Raw genomic sequence first — 21,850 nt, forward strand, 5'->3', positions numbered from 1 at the left:
ACACAGTATATACACACATACACACACAGTATATACACACATACACACACAGTATATACACACACACACACACACAAACACACACACACACACAGTATACATACACACACACACACAAATATACACACACACAGTATATATACACACACACACACACACAAAGTATACATACACACACATACACACACAGTATATACACATACACACATACACACACAGTATACATACACACACACACACAAATATACACACACACAGTATATACACACACACACACACACACACACAAGTATACACATACACACACATACACACACAGTATATACACATACACACACATACACACATAGTATATACACACGTATACACATGCACACAGTATACATACACACACATACACATACACACACAATATATACACATACACACACAATATATACACACACAGTATATACACACAAACACACACACACAGATACACACACAGTATATACACACACATTTATAAACACAGTATACACAAACACAAACACGTATACACACATTCACAGATACACACATATACACATACATGCACATAGGACTGAACTAAGACTAAACCAGGACTAAACCAAGACTTAACCAAGACTGAACCAAGACTTAACCAAGACTGAACCAGGACTAAATTAAGACTAAACCATGACTGAATGAAGACTGGACCAGGACTGTGCCAGGACTGACCCAATACTAAACCAGAACTTTACCAGGATTAAACTAGGAATAAATCAGGACTAAATCAAAACGAAACCAAGAATAAACCAAAACTAAACCAAGACTAAACTAAGACTAAACTTGGACTGAACCAAGACTAATCCAGGACTGAATGAAGACTGAACCAGGACTAAACCAGGACTAAACTAAGACTAAACTAGGGCTAAACCAAGACTAAACCAGGACTGAATAAAGACTGAACCAGGACTGTGCCAGCACTGAACCAATACTAAACCAAGACTAAACCAAGACAGAATCAGGTCTAAACCAAGACAAAACCAGGACCGAACCAAGATTGAACCAAGACTAAACTAGGACTAAACCAAGAATGAAACAGGACTGAACCAGGGTTAAACCAAGACTAAACCAAGACTAAAATGATCACAGTTCTTTTTATTTTTAATTCTTGAATAATCAAATATTGCCTCATCTTATACATTTCATACTTAGGATCTTGACCATCAGTGTAGTTAAAGATGCACTATGTAACTTTTCTGGTGGTTTCACTTTCACTTGCATGTCTTTGCTGAACTATTATTGCTTAATTACTTATCTCCATGGCGACAGCAGGTCAGACAACCGAGTTTTCTCAGCAATAAAAGATAATTAATGAAAATAATTGATCCGATGCCAAAGTAGAACCAAACTGTGGGAAAAAACGAACGCACCCTCCACCAGAAAAGTTACACTACGCATCTTTAATTTCTTAGAGGTGAATATTGTGCGTGTAATTTATTGAGCAACGTGTAATTAAATGATTAAATTTGTGAATGAATGTTTGAATTTTGTCGAGTCAAATGAAGCCAAACAAGTTGCCATTACCTGGACCACGCCTGCGTTTTAATTTGACTGTCAAATGGAGTCACCGGGGAAATTCCTGTCACCACATTTGCAATTAAAACAATAATGTGCCAGAGTTTTTCTTTATCTAAAATCACCAGTGCTAAATAAATAAATAAATAAAATAAACAACAGGCAGTTAAAGATAAAGATGCAAAAAAATAATAATAAAATAAAAACGGATCCAAATGTGCGTTGTTGTTTTTATCACTCGAGTAATTTCAGAAATTCAAACACTGTAAACCAAGACTGAACAAGATCTGAACCAGGACTAAACCAGGACTATGCCAGGATTAAACCAAGACTAAACCAGGACTAAACCTGGACAGACTCAGGACTAAACCAGGACTGAACGAAGAATGAACCAGGACTAAACCAAGACAGAACAAGAACTAAAAGAAGACTGAACTGGGACTGTACCAGGACTAAACTAGGATTAAACCAAGACTGAACCAGGACTAAATCAAGACTGAACCAGGACTAAACCAAGACTGAACCAGGACTAAACCAGAAAAACCAGAAGACTGAACCAGGACTGGACCAGGACTAAATCAAGACTGAACAAGGACTGAACCAAGACTAAACCAGGATTGTACCAGGAGTAAACCAGGACTAAATCAGGACTAAACCTAAACAGAATCAGGACTAAACCAGGACTGAACCAAGACTGAATCAAGACTAAACCAAAACTGAACCAGGACTGTACCAGGACTGAGGCAGAACCAAACTAGGACTAAATCAGGATTAACCAGGATTAAACCAAGACTGAACCAGGACTAAACAAGAACTGAACCAAGAGCAAACTAAGACTGAACCAAGACCAAACCAAGACTAAACTAGGAGTGAGCCAAGATTAAACTAGGAGTGAGCCAAGACTAAACCAGGACTAATCCAAGACTCAATCAAGACTAAACAAAGACTGAATCAAGACTAAACCAGGAGAAAACCCAGACTAAACCAAGATTGAACAAAAACTGAACCAGGACTGAACTAAGACTAAACCAGGACTGAACCAGGACTAAACTATTACTGAACCAAGACTGAACCAAGACTGAACCTGGACTGAACAAGGACTGAACCAAGACTAAACCACGACTAAACCACGACTACACTAGGACTAAACCAAAACTGAACCAAGACTAAACCAGGACTAAACCAAAACTGAACCAAGACTAAACCAAGACTAAACCAAGACTGAACCGGGACTAAACCAAAACTGAACCAAGACTAAACCAAGACTAAACCAAGACTGAACCGGGACTAAACCGGGACTAAGCAACAACTTTTGCTTCTAAAATAGTCACAGTTATTTTTATTTTTAGTTCTTGAATAATAAATCCTCTATTAAACAGTAAATCTGGACTTTCCTCGCAGTTTTTTTGTCTCTTTAACCTGATTTGTGCCTCTGTTGTCTCATCTTAAATAAACTGTACTGAGCCCCGAGTGTGTGGCCCCGACAAACACGAGCGACTCTCACAGGAAGACGATAAGACTGTTCCGATCTCCACCTCTCCACTCTTCCTCCCCTCCTCTTCCTCCTCCTCTTCCTCCTCTTCTTCCTCCTCCTCGTCTCCTCCTCGTCCTCCTCCTCGTCCTCCCCTCGTCCTCCCCTCGTCCTCCCCCTTTTCTCATTATCTGCTCCTCTCATCTCCTCGTCTCTTTATCTGCACCGTTTTATCTCTCGGTCTTTTATTGGTTTGACGCTGTAGATTTCCTCTGGTCTCGCGCCGAGGACACAGGAAGCAGTTAACCTCAGGACGAGATCTGAAACTGGATTGAGCCAGGACTAAACCAGGTCTAAATAAGGACTGAACCAGGACTGAACTGAGATTAAACCAGGGCTGAACCAAGACTGATACAGGACTGATATAAAACTGAACCAGGACTAAACCAGAACTTGTACAGGACTGAACTAATACTAAATCAGGTCTAAGCCAGGACTGAACCAAGACCAAACCAGGTCTAAACCAGGACTGATACAGGACCGAACCGGGTCTAAATCAGTACTAAACCTGGACTAAACCTTGACTAAACTTTGACTAAACCTGGACTTAACCTGGTCTAAATCTTGGCCTAAACCTGAACTAAACCTGAACTAAACCTGGACTAAACCTGACCTAAATCTGGCATAAACCTGGACTAATCCTGCACTGAACCTGAACTAAACCTGGACTAAATTTGACCTAAACCTGACCTAGACCTGGCCTAAATCTGGCCTAAACCTGGACTAAACGTGGACTGAAACTGAACTAAACCCGGACTTAACCTGACCTAAACCTGGCCTAAACCTGGCCTAAATCTGGCCTAAATCTGGCATAAACCTGGTTTAAACCTGGACTAAACCTGGCCTAAACCTTCACTGAAACTGGACTAAACCTTGACTAAACCTGGACTAAACTTGGCCTAAACCTCGACTAAACCTGGATTCAACCTGGCCTAAACCTGGCCTAAACCTGACCTGAACCTGGACTAAACCTGGACTAAATCTGGCCTAAACCTGGCCTAAACCTGAACTGAACCTGACCTGAACCTGGACTAAACCTGGACTAAATCTGGCCTAAACCTGGCCTAAACCTGGACTGAACCTGAAATAAACCTGGACTAAACCTGGACTGAACCTGAACTAAACCTGGACTAAACCTGGCCTAAACCTGAACTAAACCTGGACTAAACCTGGCCTAAACCTGAACTAAACCTGGACTAAACCTGACCTAAACCTGGACTGAATCTGAACTAAACCTGACCTAAACCTGGCCTAAATCTGGCCTAAACTTGGACTAAACCTGGACTGAACCTGAACAAACCTGGAATAAACCTGGCCTAAACCTGGACTAAACATGGATTAAACATGGCCTAAACCTGGCCTAAATCTGTCATAACCTGGTTTAAACCTGGACTAAACCTGGCCTAAACCTGGACTAAACCTGGACTAAACCTGGACTTAACCTGGCCTAAACCTGGCGTAAACCTGGACTAAACCTGACCTGAACTGAGACTAAACCTTTTCTACACCTGGACTAAACCTGGCCTGAATCAGTTCTAAATTTGTCCTAAACCTGGTCTAAACAAGCAAGCATATGCAGAGTAGAATTTACTATGGAGCAAACCCTGAATTACACTCAGTCTAAACTCGGTCTAAACCAGGTCTAAACCCGGTCTAAACCCGGTCTAAATTAGGATCACCTCAAACACGGACCCACCTCTTCCACATTTACAGAGCGGAGATGAAAAGAGCCTTGTCGCCGTTAAAACCTCTGACCCCAGACTCGACTCTGGCCTGTAACACTTTAAGGGTTTAATAAAGTTTTCAAACATGTGTCAAAGAAGCCGGTTTATTTACGGAGGAAGAACGCCGAGGCCAAGTGAGCAAGAGCCTATTAAGAAATCATTTGTGCAGAAGAAGATATTTCCGAACCTGTGAAATTTTAAACATCGTTGGAATTCAGAGCCAAGGCAGGATTTATTCAAGTTAAGGTGAAATATTTAAAAGGCCCTTATCACGAAATGTTCTGATTTATGTTTTAAAGTCGTTTCCTCTTCATAAACGGACCTGGATTTGTGTTTTTTTTTTGTTTCATTCACACGTTTTAAACACAAAAACCCTGTATTTGTCTTGTATTGATGAACTAGGACTAAACCAGGACTGAACCAGGTCTGAACAAGGACCGAACCGAGACTGAACCAAGACTAAACCAAGACTAAACCAGGACTGAACCAGGTCTGAACAAGGACCGAACCGAGACTGAACCAAGACTAAACCAAGACTAAACCAGGACTGAACCAGGACTAAATCAGGACTGAACCAGGACTGAACAAGGACTGACACAGGACTGAACCAAGTCTAAACTAGGACTGAACCAAGACTAAAGAAGGACTGAACCAAGACTGAACCAAGATTAAACCAAGGCTAAACCACGACTGATACAGGGCTGAACCAAGACTAAAACCCGGTCTAAACCAGGGCTGAACCAAGACTGATAAAGAACTGAACCAGGACTGAACCAGGAATTAACCAAAATTAAACCAGGACTAAACCAAGACTAAACCAGGACTAATACAGGGCTGAACCAAGACTAAACCAGGTCTAAACCAGGACTGAACCAAGACTAAACCAGGTCTAAACCAGGACTGAACCAAGACTAAACCAGGACTAAACCAGGACTGAACCAAGACTAAACTAGAACTGAACCAAGACTGATAAAGGACTGAACCAGGAATGAACCAAAACTAAACCAGGACTAAACCAGGACTGAACCAAGACTAAACCAGGACTAATACAGGGCTAAACCAAGACTAAACCAGGACTAAACCAGGACTGAACCAAGACTAAACCAGGTCTAAACCAGGACTAAACCAAGACTAAACCAGGACTAAACCAGGACTGAACCAAGACTAAACCAGGACTGAACCAGGACTTAACCAGGACTAAACCAGGACTAAACCAGGACTAAACCAGGACTGAACCAAGACTAAACCAGGACTAAACCAGGACTGAACCAAGATTAAACCAGGACTAAATCAGGACTGTACCAAACCTAAACCAGGACTGAACTAAGACTAAACGAAGACTGAACCAAGACTAAATCAGGGCTGAACCCAGATTAAACTTGGTCTAAAACAGGAATTAAACAAAACCAGGACTGACTGAATCAAGACTAAATCAAGACTAATTCAAGACTGAACCAAGACTAAATCAAGACTAAACCAGGACTGAAACAGGACTAAACTGAAACACTTTTAAACCAGAACTAACCATCCCTAAACCAGGACTGAACCAGAACTAAACCACATGTATTCAAAACACTCAAACCCCATAAAAGCTCCAAAATCCTGGTCCCATCTCTCTAAACCAAACATAAAACAAACATGAGACAAACTGAGAGAAGTTCGGAGGCAGATCAGTGAGGCGCCGCGTTTTCCCCAGAACCGCCTGTGTTCACATGGCACCTCCGGCTATAGAATGACTGAGAGCTTTTCCCGGGTCCTGATTGGCCGACGCACGAGGACATAAAGGGACGGGACAGCCAATGGGAGCAGAGATGGAGAAGAGGGAAGCTGAGCGATGCATTCAGGGTCTGATGCAAGAGCGGTGTAATTCAGACGACTGTGTAAGTGGACATGGTGTGAACATTTGACCCTGTTCTAATGAGTTTGTGTCACATTTTATTATTCATAACTGGAACGTGTATTTATAGTCCACTGTTTTCAACACCGTGTTTTATCTAATCTGTTTCTTTCTTTTAATTCTTAATTTCTTTAAAGAGGACTAAACGAGGACTGAACCAGGACTAAATCAGGGCTAAACCGGGTTTTAACACTGTACCCGGACTAAATCAGGACTAAAACAGAACTGAACAAGGGCTAAAACAGGACTAAACTAGGGCTGAACCAGGGCTGAACCTGGTCTAAAACTGGACTAAAGTAGGATTGAAGCAGGACAGAACCAGGGCTAAAACTGGACTGAACCAGGACGAAAACAGGGCTAAACTAGGGCTGAACCAGGATTGTATCCAGGGCTAAAACAGGACTAAAACAGGGCTGAACCAGGGCTAAACTAGGACTGAACCAGGACTAAAAAAAAGACTAAACTAGGACTGAACCAGGGCTAAAACTGGACTAAACTAGGACTGAACCAGAGCTAAAACTGGACTAAAGTAGGACTGAACCTGGACTAAAACAGAGCTGAACCAGGACTGAACCAGGGCTGAAACAGGACTAAACTAGGACTGAACCAGGGCTCAACCAGGACTAAAACTGGGACTGAACCAGAGCTAAAATTGTACTAAAGTAGGACTGAACCAGAGCTAAAACAAAACTAAACTAGGACAGGACCAGGGCTAAAACAGGACTAAACTAGGACTAAACCAGGGCTGAACCAGGACTGAATCAGGACTAAAACGTGACTAAACTAGGACTGAACCAGGACTAAAACTGGACTAAAGTAGGACTGAACCAGGATTTAACCAGGGCTAAAATAGGACTGAACCAGGACTGAACCAGGACTAAAACAGGGTTAAAACAGGACTGAACCAGAGCTAAAACAGAACTAAAGTAATGCTGAACCAGGGCTAAATCAGGGCTAAAACTGGACTAAGGTAGGACCAAAACAGGGCTGAACCAGGATTTAACACTGTACCAGGACTAAACCAGGGCTAAAACAGAGCTGAACTAGGACTGAACCAGAATTGCACTGAACCAGGACAGAACTAGAGCTAAAACAGGACTAAACTAGGGCTGAACCAGGGCTGAACCAGGTCTAAAACTGGACTAAAGTAGGACTGAACCAGGACTTAACCAGGACTAAACCATGGCTGAACCAGGACTAGAACTGGACTAAACTAGGGCTGAACCAGGACTAAAACTGGGCTAGGACTAAATCACTGTGAAGCGCTTTGTGTTGCTTTTTTAAAATTTATTTTTTTTTTTTTTTTTATGAAAAGCGCTCTATAAATAAAGTTTGATTGATTGATTGATTGAAAACTGGAATAAAGTAGGACTGAACCAGGATTTAACCAGGGCTAAAACAGGATTTAACACTAAACCAGGACTAAAAAATGATTACTTGGAATTAAACTTAAATCCAAAATAAGTGGATGGTTGATTCGTTGAGACGTTGAGTGGGATTAAATAAAGTCAGTTTAACATGTTTTCCATCTAAACCTCAATTTGGAATTATTATTTTCATGTAAACTCGAAGGAGAACATTTTAATTCTGAACTATTTAATTCAGAATAAAAAAAAAAAAAACATCATTGTATCAGAATTGGTATTGAAATCGAGTTTGAAACTTTAGTATCATGACAACATTTGTGCGTAAATTAAATTGTGTCATTAAATTATGTGATTAAATGTAAAAATATAATTGATTGTTACAGAGATTTTTGATATAAAATGTGTCGTTGAAATATCCGGGGTCTAGTTAGTGATAAATAAGTCGGCTACTATTAAGTTTGGCCGTCTCCTTTAGTACTTCCATTTCCTTCCTCCGCAGCCTGTTGCTAGGAGACGGAGCAGGAAGTGTGATGGAGACGATGCATCGGTTTACAGATCATTCACTTCAACAGCTGTGAATGTGAGACTGAACCAGGACTGGACCAGGACTGAACCAGGACTAAAACAGGAATAAAACAGGACTAAATCAAGACTGGACCAGGACTAAAACAGGACTGAACCAGGACTGAAACAGGACTGAAACAGGACTGAACCAGGGCTGAACCAGGACTGAACCAGGACTAAAACAGGACTAAAACAGGACTGAACCAGGACTGAACCAGGACTGAAACAGGACTAAAACAGGACTGAACCAGGACTGAACCAGGACTAAAACAGGACTAAAACAGGACTGAACCAGGACTGAAACAGGACTAAAACAGGACTGAACCAGGACTGAAACAGGACTGAACCAGGACTAAAACAGGACTGAACCAGGGCTGAACCAGGACTGAACCAGGACTAAAACAGGACTAAAACAGGACTGAACCAGGACTGAACCAGGACTGAAACAGGAATAAAACAGGACTGAACCAGGACTGAAACAGGACTGAACCAGGACTGAACCAGGACTAAAGCGGGACTAAAACAGAGCTAAAGCGGGACTGAACCAGGACTAAACTAGGACTGAACCAGGACTGAACCAGGTCTGAACCAGGACAGAACCAGAGCTAAACCAGGGCTAAAACAGGACTGAACCAGGACTGAATCAAGACTGAACCAAGACTGAACCTGGGCTAAAACAGGACTGAACTAGGACTGAACCAGGACTGAACTGAACAAAGACTAAACCAGAGCTAAAATAGGACTAAACTAGGACTGAACCAGAACAGAACCAGGGCAGAACCATAACTAAAACAGGACTAAACTAGGACTAAAACAGGTCTGAACCAGGACTGAACCAGAGCTAAAGCAGAACTGGACCAGGACTAAAACAGGACTAAAACAGAGCTAAAGCAGGACTGGACCAGGACTGAAACAAGACTGAACCAGGACAGAACCAGTAATGAACAAGGTCTGAACCAGGACTAAAACAGGACTGAACCAGGGCTGAACTAGGGCTAAAACTGGCCTAAAGTAGGGCAGAACCAGGACTTGATCAGGGCTAAAACAGGACTGAACCAGGCCCGAACCTGGACTGAATCAGGCCTGAAACAGGGCTGAACCAGTACTTAACCAGGGTTAAAACAGGACTAAACCAGGACTGAACCACAACTGCAGCTGGACTGAACCGAATCTAAACTAGGACTGAACAGGGACTAAACCCGGACTATATTGTGAACCCAACCTATATTACTACATGCACTAGTTCTAATATACATTAAACAACTATAAATCTATTTAAGATCCACTTTTGTCATATTTATTTTCTGTGTTAATACTTTTTTCCAGTGAGAATCTAGTTTCAGTATTGATCAGTGTCTGGGTATTGATTTTTTTTCATAAATCTATAACTGGAAACAAACAAGCTGAAAGCACCAAGCGTGAAATCGATGGACTAAACCAAAGGAAGGTTCCAGGAAAACTAGGACTAAACCAGGACTAAACCAGTACTTCCTCAGGTCCACAGCGGGTCTAGACCTGTATGATTGACTGGCTCAGATCCAGGCCTGTACTTTCCATTAAACACTTCAGGTTAAGAGTTTTATTGAGCGCATTGATTCTCACACAGACTCTCTCTTCTGTCTCAGGGTCGCCATGTTAAAACAGGCCAGCTGGCTGCTATCAAGGTCATGGACGTCACTGGAGTAAGTACCATTCAAATCATTTTACTCTATATAATTGTTATATGTGTTTACAAACTGATTTCATTTGCACATTGTGGTCTTTTTGTCTTGTACCTTTTGTCTTGTGTATTGAGGCTCATTCATTTGTGTCTTTTATAGTGGACACTGAGTTAACTAGTCTCTTTTAAGTGTTTTGAGACAGACTCTTAAAGGGAAAGTTCGGAATTTTGGACAAAGGGCCTCATTTCCCAGCTAACTAGGGCCCCATCCACACTAGTACATATTCAAGTTGTTTTCGTTGTGGATGCAGTGTTCGTCCACACTAATCCTAATTAAAAACGGCTCCAGAGACAGAATGATCTGGTCCCGCCAACTCCTACAAATTCATCTGAGTATGGATCTGATCTGGCACCGTGCGGACGCCTGAAAACACTGATACCCTGACGTATGAGCTCTAGTTGTGTTTTTATTGGACCAAGTCACTGTGACTTGTCCCTTCCTGATTCGCTGGGTTGTGACATTGGTCATGTGACACCAATGCGGAAAACAGTTTAAACAAACCATAGACAAACCAGAGGCACGGAGCGCTCCCTTGGAGGTAGGCTGAGGAGTTCAGTCACGCGGGAGGAGCTCGGAGTAGAGCCTTGTCGAGAGGAGCACCTGAGGTGGCTCGGACATCTGCTCCGGATGCCTTTTGGATGTCTCCCTCAGGAGGTGTTCTAGGCATGTTCCACCGGGAGGAGGCTCTGGGGAAGACCCAGGACATGCTGGAGGGACTATGTCTCTCGGCTGACCTGGGAACGCCTTAGGATCCCCCCAGGAGGAGCTGGAGGACATGTGTGTGGAAAGGGAAGTCTGGGAGTCCCTGCTTGGACTGCTGCCTCTGTGACCCGGCCCAGGATAAAGCGGAAGAAAAGGGATGGATAGATGGATGGACAAACCATAGTTTGCACAGATTATCAGTCCACACTCTGAGCTGCTATGCTCGTCTTAAAATCCAGTGTTACGTTCAGTAACAACTGAACCTCATCGTCGGACCACAAAAAGAAAGTTTTTATGCTTTCCACCTTTCTCAGCTCGAAATCAGTAGCTGCAACTTCAGACACGGTGCTCCACTTCCTTGTTTTTACCGCCCACGTGACACTGTGACGTTGTGACGCCAGCTTAGTCATGTGACAGGCGTTTCAGACGGTTTCGCATTACTTTGTGGATAGGGAACAGACACAAAAATTTCGTGTCTGGACGTAAATCATTTCCGATATAGTGATGCGGTGATTCTTTTCAGTGTAAACTTAACCTAGGAAATGAGGTCCTATGTCCAAAACGATACAACAATATGGTAATGATTTCATTTTTAGCACTCTGATCTCATAGATAACATGCAGTTACATTAATTTGTGCCCAAAATGGCTATAATTAAAATGTAAGTATACTTTTATGCAAACATTGGTAATTAAGAGTGGTATATTAAAGTGTAATACAGAAGCAACTGATGAAATCCTTATTCCCAGTCCTCATTTACTCAAAAAAAAAAACATTGTAAAATCGGTTTTCATGTTATAACAGTGTTCCCCCATTATTATTATTATTATCTTAGTCAAAGTTGTGCTGATTCATGCATGTTTTAGTAATCCAACATTATCCTGCATTTGAGTCTTTAATCCCTGTTTCCACTCACTTCTGCGTATTTACTCAATTATTCAAGAAAGTCAAACTCCAGATCAGTCCACCAGTGTTCAAAAGTTTCCCACAGCAATTTTTCAACAATAAAAGCAAGTAATTGAAAGCTCACTGCTGCTAATAAAAGGAGGAGGGGGTCTCTCAGTTCTGCCGTTTTTAATAGCGAAAGTCAGACGTCTTCTATTATCCATTATCTGTTATAAAATTAAAGATCCTAAACGGCACAGAATTGACTCTCGTGAGCTTTAAGTCATGTTATTATGTCGTTACCTCCTCAAAAACAGACCAGGAGTTGTGTTGTGTTTCATTCACACATGTTTGAGTAACCCTGCATTATTAGTCTGTCTTTGTCCCACCTTGTGATGTCATGAAGTGGTAGTTTTCAAATGAACAGCTCCTTTTACCTTTTGTTTAGTAAAGACGGGCAATTCCAGCACTGAAATTGTCCAAATGATTACAGTGAAGGTGGATGGAGTTTAAAAATAGAGCAGAAATACGCAGGGTTTGTGTGTGTTAAAGGTGCATTGTGTAATTTTTTGGTTGCTTGTTTCTATGGATACGTCACTGCTCTGCCTGGAATATTCCACAGTGTGACATTAAACAGATCTACCTTACTTTTGAGTCAGTCTCTATGAAATCAGCCAGCGTCACCTATGAGCCATCTCGGATTTGGCTGAAAATTTTTCCAAAAATGTCTAAAATCACCAAATGAAAGAAACTAAAATTTTAGCTCAATCCCTTCAGTCATTCCTGAGTTATGTCCTGTTGAAATTTTGGGGCCATGCTCAATTTTTCAGAAGCATTAATTTATAAGCATGTTTGGGAGACCATAACTTCATAAAAAATAGAGTTAGGGAAGCTGAAAATTGGTATTATTGTAGATTCTTGGTCATAAATTCTGAATCTGTTGTCAAATATTGCGTATCGCTCTTTTTTTTTTTTTTTTTTAATATTTGAGGTCCTAGATCTATTTACTCCAAGCAGATATTTACAAACTAACTGTTGAACCTGAATATTTGAGAGAATGACCATTTTTGACAACAATCTCACACTTTTCTGAGCTTTCATGTGGTGTAAAGTCCCAAATATGGTCACAGACATAATGTGATCTTTTTGGCCTCTTCTTTGGAGCCTCGGTTCCCCATATGGGCACAGTTAGATGTTAATAATTTTTTTACCAGAGAAACTTTGGCATATTCTGATTAGTTTAAAGTAATAAAAGCATCTACTATTATTTACCTTCATTTCAAACGGAATTTTTGAAAATGAGCTCTCACGGGTAAGTTTCGGTGGAGTTTAGGTAGGTTCAGTTACCTTTAATAGGCTTAAACACCAATTGCTTGTTATAAGGGAAGACCATTTTGGTACATTTTGACCCACCCCCCGCTCCACCAGAACCAGAGCCCGAACCACCCCTGGCTCCTCCAGTACCAGAGGCAGGACCACCCCCGCTCCACCACAACCACAACAGAGCCCTGATCCACCCCGCTCTTCCAGAACCAGAGCCCGGACCACCCCCGCTCCACCAGAACCAGAGCCCAGACCACCCTCGCTCCACCACAACCAGAGCCCCAGACCCACTCCCCGCTCCACCAGAACCAGAGCCCGACCACCCTTGGCTCCTCCAGTACCAGAGCCCGCCTGACCACCCCCGCTCCACCAGAACCAGAGAGCCCCGACCCACCCCCCGCTCTTCCAGAACCAGAGCCTCGACCCACCCCCCGCTCGACCAGAACCAGAGCCCTGACCACCCTTAGCTCCTCCAGTACCAGAGCCCCGCCACCACCCCCGCTCCACCAGAACCAGAGCCCAGACCACCCTTGGCTCCTCCAGTACCAGAGCCCGCCTGGACCACCCCCGCTCCACCAGAACCAGAGCCAGACCACCCCGCTCCACCACAACCAGAGAGCCCCGACCCACCCCCCGCTCTTCCAGAACCAGAGCCTCGACCCATCCCCTGCCCCTCCAGAACCAGAGCCCGGACCACCCCTGGCTCCTCCAGCACCAGAGCCCCGACCCACCCCCCGCTCCTCCAGAACCAGAGCCAGAAAAATACCTAGAAAAACAGGCATTCTGACTGTGAGCAGGGTCGCCTCTCCACAGATCTGACATGTAACTTGGTCTTGTTTGGTCTCCATGATGAGAAAGGTTTAATATCATACTGTGGAACATTCAAGACAAAGCAGAAAAGTTACACAATGCAGCTTTAAACATGTATGAATGAAAAAAACAAAAACAAAACACAACTCCAGGCCTGTTTTTGATGAATAAACCACATTATAAATCATTATAGATCACAAAATAGAGTAATATGAGTTCTTTAAAAACTAAATATCTCTTTTCCAGGATGAGGAGGAGGAGATTAAAGCCGAGATCAACATGCTAAAGAAGTACAGCCACCACAGAAATATAGCCACGTACTACGGAGCCTTCATCAAGAAAAATCCTCCAGGAATGGACGATCAGCTCTGGGTAAGTCACACCAAAGAGTTCGAGTTATATCATAATTCCCCTTAAAAAAATATCACACCAACTCTGGTTAAATAAGTGTGACATTTTGGAGAACAATGATTCCTAAATTTACCCACTGTGACAAAAAGGCCGGAAATTCACAAGTGGAATTTGGTGTTGGATTTCACACCACAGATGCAAGTTTAAATTTAAGGATTGAAGAAAGGCATTTTTTTTGGTTAGGTAATGGTTTCTTTTTATTGTTATTATCTGAGTCAAAACTTTGTAGCTTCTTGATGTGGGACTTTTATGTAACTCGAGGAAGACACATTTGATTTGTTTTATTTTAAAGGCAATTTTATCCCTACTTTTTAGACTAGTCTAATTTTGTGTAGTGTATAGACCCTTTAAAAATGTGTAAACAACTGGAGGCAAAAGTGAAGTGGAACATAATACACTTAGTGACCAGATATTTACCCAGTACAGTCTCGATTTAATAATAAAATATTTTTCCTATTCTATTCTGTTTTATTTTGAGCCCTGTGTCCCATGTCCCAGCAGATTTATCCAAAAACCATTCATTTGTCCCAAGAAATTCACTTGTTTCCACTTGTTTTTGACCAATTCGATACCCTCCAGCAGTAAAGAGGGCAATATATTGTCATTTATTTTGCTAACATACCTAAAACGGTGCTTGAAAATGACCATAAGGTGAAAAAATGCACCAACAAAAGTTCCTCCGATTTTATACTGACCCACAAGTGAGTCGAAAAAAATACACAATGTTATACACTCTTTTTGCAATTTTATTTATACCAACATCCCAACCCAGGTGTGTCTCAGTTTTTAATTTTGAAAATCTGATCACCATACACATGTGCACGTTAGCATGCTAGTTGTTGTTGGCTTTACTGTGAACTCAACAGTGAATAGTCAAGATGCTATGTATAAGGTGAGGCAGGTGAGGAATAACTCTGGACCACTGAAAAATGTTAAAAATAAACTAGTTCTGTTTTTCACGTTTTTAAGAGTAAAAGTCAGGTACAGTCTTTAACTCCTGATTGATTCATGTTTGTTCAGCCCTGGCCCTGGTGGTCTTTTGGTTTAGTTCTGGCTTTGGTAGACCTGCCTTTGTGTTGGTGGATCTAGTTTTAATCTAGTCCAGGTTTAGTCCTTTTTGTTGATGGTTAGTCAAAGCTAGTGTGACCAGATTTTCAAAATAAAAAACTAGAACATCCCTGGTTTGGGCTGGTTGGTAATAATACAATTGTAAAACAAATGCGTAATTAAGGAAAAATAGTATTGCACTCAGCTTAAATATGAGTAGGTATAGTCACATTTTCTTTGTGTTTTGGTCACTTTTAAGCAGCTTTTCTATATTTTACCTAAACAAATAACAGGGTCAGCCCTATGTTCCCACAGTTTCCACAGCTCTATGTTCCCTCATTTCTAAGATTTTTCTTATTTCTAACATTTTTCTCAAAATGAAACTCAAGTACTTTTACTTTTATAGGGATGATTCAGAGTAATTTCCCCCTAGGATCCTTTGCACCGTGAAATCTACATTAAATCTGTAGTCAACTGCTGCTGGATAATAGGTTCGGGTGTAACTGATGACCAAATTTGGAGAAATGGGGATAAAATCTGATGCAAATTGATAATAAGGGAAATATGGGAACATAGGGCCTAATTTTGGAAAGAAAAAGGGGAAAAAAAACTTAGAAATGAGGGAACATAGGGCTGTGGGGGGTCGCAACCCCTATTCCAATTTACCGTCACTCCGACAGACCCCCACTCCGACATACCGCCATTCCTACAACCTGCATACGGAACAGCGCCTACCAACCCACATTCAGCACTAGAGTCGTACCGAGACAGAACAAGCTGTATCAGAATAGAGGGATGTTGGGGAAAAAAAAGGCTTAATTGGTGCCACTCCGACTAAAGGGGAAAAAAAAGGTCGGAGTGCAGGGACGTTTGATAAAAAAATGGAAAATGCTGCTACTCAGACCATAAACACGTCAATGTCGGAGTGATGGTATGTCGGAATGGCAACGTGTAACCGACAACCAAATTGGGAGAAATGGGGATAAAATCTGCGACAAATTGATAATAAAGGAAATATGGGAACATAGGGCCTAATTTTGGAAAGAAAAAAGAAAAAAAAAACGTTAGAAATGAGGGAACATAGGGCTGTGGGAACATAGGCACGCTTCCCAAATGACCGTTTATGCCTCTCTTTACTGTTAGAAGTGTCATATTGGTCCAAAATAGGGACACCTGGGACATTTCTTGTATAAAACTGGGACAAATGCCTGTTTTTTGATAAATCTGCTGGGACAGAAGGCACAGGGCTCAAAACTGGGACTGTCCCGGGTAAATATGGACATGTGGTCACCTTAGGATCGGGTAGACCTGCTTTTGGTCTGTCTTGGTAGATTTTGTTTTAATCTAGTCCAGGTTTTGTCCTTTTTGTTGATGGTTTGTCAGAGCAATACATTCTTATATAAAACTGGCTACACCACGTTATTTAATTTATTTTATTCCCATTTCAGCAGTTTGCAAGAGCATTTTCACTTGCACAAAACTACTTGAACTACTTGAAAACCAAATTTAAGTCGTACTTGGTCTGAAAAGCTTGAGAAATGCAAATTTGCCGCACAAATCTTAACGAAGCTAACATTAGGCTAATGTTATGCTAATATTGCTAATGCTAATGGTGTGTTGACAGCTGGTGATGGAGTTCTGCGGAGCCGGCTCCATCACAGATCTGATTAAAAACACCAAAGGAAACTCTCTGAAGGAGGAATGGATCGCCTATGTCTGCAGAGAAATACTTCGGGTAAGAAAAACTCTGATAAGTGTAATAAACGTGTTTGATCGTTTGTATGTGTAAGATAACTGAAATGTAAAGCCGACTGAATGAAACTGCTGAATGATACAGTTTGTTATGTTGTGCTCAAGTAAGATCAGGTTTTGGTTTTATGTATTTATTTACTTGCCTGTAGTGCTCGCTTTATTTGACAGAACAGAAGAAAATAGGGTAAAAGGGGGTAAAAAGAATCTGTGTATCATTCGTTCATTTGTTTTTCAAAATAAAACCAAGAATAAGAAAATTAAAAAACGGATAACAATTAGTTTTTTTCAGTTTTCGATTTTGTGTTTAAATGAATAATGGAAAAAAAAAACACAACAAAACAAAACAAAAAACGGATAAAGGCCTTTTCCCGTTTCCGTGACTTAAACTGGGATGCCGGACTTTTGTACCACATACGGACTGAACCAGAAATTAACCAGATCTAAACCAGGTCTAAACCAGGACTAAACCAGGATTAAACCGGTCTCAGTCCTAGTCTCTGTACCAGTTTGGTCCTGGTCTCAGTTCTGGTCTGGTCCCGGTCTCAGTCCCGGTCTCAGTCCTGGTCTCAGTCCTGGTCCTGGTCTGGTCCGGGTCACAGTCCTAGTCTGGTCTCGGTCTCAGTCCTAAACCAGTACTAAACCAGGACTAAACCGGTCTCAGTCCTAATCTGGTCCCGGCCTGGTCCTGGTCTCAGTCCCGGTCACTGTCCCGATCTCAGTCCTGGTCCTGGTCCCGGTCTCAGTCCTAAACCAGGACTCAACCAGGTCTAAACCAGGACTGAACCAGGACTAAACTGGTTCAGTCCATATGCGGCACAAAAGTCCGGCATCTCAGTTTAAATCACGGAAACGGGAAAAGGCCGTTATCTGTTTTTTTTCCATTATTCATTTAAACACAAAATTGACACAAAATGAATCACCCATTTTTTCAAGTGACAAATAATGAAGAAAATAGTTGGGTTTTCATTTTCTTATTTTTGGTTTTATTTTGAAAAACAAATTCACGAATGATACACGGATTGAAAAGGACATTCAAAATTTTGTATCGGTTAAAACACTAGGGTAATAAACCTTTTTCACAACGGCAGGAAGTGTCGCGATGTAGGGTAAACGTAACTTCGAATACTACAGATGTTCACAGATTACATGTCTAATATTTAAACTGCACAAATCTCTCTGTCTATGCTCATATCTACATCATGAAATCGATTTTTTTATTTTCATTGTCGAATCAGTCTGTTTTAACAAGTTACTTATTTATCCTTTGTGGAACTTGTTGATTGAAGATTTGGTGATGGGGCAGATTTATGAAGCTGGTGGAAAATACACAAGACATTTCCACAGATATTTTGCTATAGAAAAGCTTTAAAGGTTGTATAGAGGATTTTCCAAGGAACGAGAAATCCAGCGACTGTTTGTCCTTTTTCAAATGTTGCGCATGTGTGAAACTACCCCCCCTCCCCTACAGCTCCCTACGTAGAAACGCCTCCTCCCTCCTCCTTACGCCAGAAACAGGTTTGTTTACAGCCGGTGCACATGACTTGTAAGCAACTAACTACAGTGTTGGTTAGGCAAAGCGGAGAAGTGAGGAGCGGGGGGAGCGGGTGCGCGGACATTTCGTGCGCGGACAAGAAGTGAGGAGCAGGGGGAAGAGCGGAGAGAGAGCGGGCAGCGGGAGAGGAGCAGGAAAGGGGTGGGCAGAGAAGGGCGCGCGGAGATTCCGTGCGAATTAACTAGCTACAACACGCAGCAGCAAGCGGACTCTTTCTTTGCCTTGAAAATTACGTTTTCAGACATAGGATATCGCATTCGTGTCCTGAAAAACGTTTGTTTAGCTCTTGGAAATAAAGTACGTTTTCATAATAAGCAGAAGTGACCTGTCCAGGAGTAATTTGGCGACCAGTGCGTCAGTCTTTAGACCCTGCGTCTGCTTCAGTCGCGCCATCGCTGGAATGAATCTACAAGAATCACCTTAGTTTGGCTTCGCTGCTTTTCCCCTTGTCTTCTTCTTTCAGCGACCTCAAAAACAGACTTTCTTTTGTGGCTAACTGCTCCTGGATTCTTGTCGCCATTGCAACAAACTTTGTGCGAACTGCGAGGAAGATATAGGTCAAAAAAAGCCGCTAAGAACTGTTGCGTTGGTGGAGTAAACAGCGTCTGTGCGTCTTGCGTCTGTGGACTGCGTGACAGGCGTACGTAAACCACGTAACGGCAGCGCGCAGGCAAGTCAGTTACGCTAGACACGTAGGGAGTTTGATTGACAGCCTGTCAGCTCACAGATAACGAGGCAGTGTTGTTATCTATTGGCAAATGTTTAGCCCCACCACGTCCACAGTTGATGAATTTTTATTCTCTTTTTTTTGGTCATCATAATTACAAGGCTACTGCACCTCTATAATGCTATCATTGACAATTTGAAACAAAAAAAATCCTCCATACAACCTTTAACCACAAGTTACATTTACTCTACATCGCGGCACTTCGGGTCGTTGTGATAAAGGTCTATCAAGGTAATCGTGACCCACATCCTTGCTCTGGATTTGGATCTGGAGACACTCAGCTGCGGTTGTCCCTAACAGGTTGAAAAATGGGTCAAATGTAAAGGGCACATTCAAGACCGAAGGCAAATCTGTCTAGCTTGCCTTTTAAGCTGTGCAGTTAAACTTAACATTACTTTTATGGTGGTTTTGTCATTTGAAATCCATAAATATGAAATTGTGTTGTGCAAAGTAGTATTCAAGTACTCAAAATGACAGGTGGACACTGATCTCCTTCGTCTCACATGCATCACAAACCAGGAAGACGTTTGGAAACATGCGATTACAGCTTCCTTTGGGCTCTGTTTACTGTATTAAGTCTGACAAAATCTAAGAAAAATGAGAAAATGGTCCAGTTTTCTTCCTCTCTATGTCATTGTAGCGTTCCGTTATGTTTGGCGAATCAACAATTACAGCCACACCTCAGTTTTCATCATTTCTCCACTGACGTACAACTCCGAGCCCACTGGGTACATGCGATTAGAAGAGACAGGATGATTCCAAACAGCACATACGTCTGAAGTCTTCATTTTACCGCTGATCACATTTTTACTTCAGCGGGTTTTATCACAGTCGGTCGGTGAGCCCAGTGTCGGGAACTACACCAGAAATCGTCATCGCATGTTTCCAAACGTCTTCCTGGTTTGTGACATAAGCGTGAATAGAGTCTAATGGACATCTCGAGGCATAACAGAGGGAGTGATGATCAGACTAAAAGCAAAATGAGTCCGCTTTGTACTTCCTTTTAATACACGCATCAAGAATCTCGGACTTCCGGTCATTGCGCACTGCATACTGGAAAGGATTTTCCGAAAAAGTGCACCACATACAAAATGTTTGCTGCAAACTCGGGATGATTTAGGCAGTCAAAGATTACCTTTTTCATCCTTCCTGTGGATCAATCCTGCCCATCGCCTTCGCTTTTCACTTTTTTCAATTCCGTTGGGAAGGGAAACAGTTTGAACGGAGGTTTGCAGTCACACACATCTGATTCCCTTTTGCATTTATGAAGTTCGCAAACAAATTTCTTTTGACATTTTCCGCTATTAAGACATCCAACAACCACACAAATAACGATGTCCGAATCCCAAAACTAAAATATGACAATATCAGAATCAGAAACAAAAGTGATATGGTTCAAAAGACTTGAAAAGATCGGCTTTGTCAATAGACAAATCCCACTGGGAAAACAAACATCGCGATTTGATGCTCACTTTTTCGGAAAATCCTTCCCAGTATGCATTGTGCAATGACCGGAAGTCCGAGACTCTTGATTCTTGGAAGTAATAATCTCAGCATTCTAGTTGTTAGTATTACTGTGGCCTCTGAAAGCTGTGAAAAGCGCCTTTGAACTAATTTTGGTGAATAATTACGATGTTAGGAATGCGTAAGGTAAGTGAGAAATAACTTTGAATCACTGTAAACCATTTAAAATTACATAACTTTGTCTATAAAAATCACGATGGTACGTTTGTTGTGGTTTTGCCATTTAAAATCCATAACTATATAAACATGAAACTGTATTCTGCCAAGTAGCAAATTAATCAAGAAATCTATAGACCAAAACGTGATACTTTTTTGTATAAAAGTTGCATATTTTGTGTTTTTTCAGGGTCTGACCCATCTGCACCAGCACAAAGTGATCCACAGAGACATCAAGGGCCAAAACGTGCTGTTGACAGAAAACGCAGAGGTCAAACTTGGTGAGAGACTTCATTTAAATATCTGTTTTCTACCTATTTTTCCTCTTAAAAACAGCATAAAGGGCACCGTATTGATTCTAGTTCTTAATGTAACAAATGTAAACATGTATTAACTGTCTATATTTTTAGTTTTTAAAGTTTGAAAGGTGATTTTGAGATTTTGGATCTTATATTAACCTTAGAAAAGCAGTTTGATAGCTCCAGTATGGCTCCAATTTCTGCGCTGACTACCTTGCGTGATATTAGTTGCCAAAAGCAGCTCAGATCTTAAACAGGACTAAACCTTGAACAAAATAAGACTATACAAAGACTA

At 41.6% G+C, this 21,850-nt stretch overlaps 1 protein-coding gene across 1 annotated transcript in view; it reads left to right on the top strand.

Annotated features, from left to right (window-relative positions):
* Positions 1-21,850, top strand: part of tnikb (TRAF2 and NCK interacting kinase b) — a 111,064-nt gene that overhangs the window by 19,624 nt on the left and 69,590 nt on the right. The window contains exons 3-6 of the mRNA XM_055150928.1: positions 10,272-10,328; positions 14,334-14,459; positions 17,170-17,280; positions 21,447-21,537. Coding sequence (XP_055006903.1) covers positions 10,272-10,328; positions 14,334-14,459; positions 17,170-17,280; positions 21,447-21,537 — 385 coding nt within the window. The remainder of the gene's footprint in view (positions 1-10,271; positions 10,329-14,333; positions 14,460-17,169; positions 17,281-21,446; positions 21,538-21,850) is intronic.

Source organism: Boleophthalmus pectinirostris, unplaced genomic scaffold, assembly GCF_026225935.1.
Source record: "Boleophthalmus pectinirostris isolate CB_2022bp ecotype Guang Dong unplaced genomic scaffold, ASM2622593v1 HiC_scaffold_15, whole genome shotgun sequence".
Taxonomy (NCBI): domain Eukaryota; kingdom Metazoa; phylum Chordata; class Actinopteri; order Gobiiformes; family Gobiidae; genus Boleophthalmus; species Boleophthalmus pectinirostris.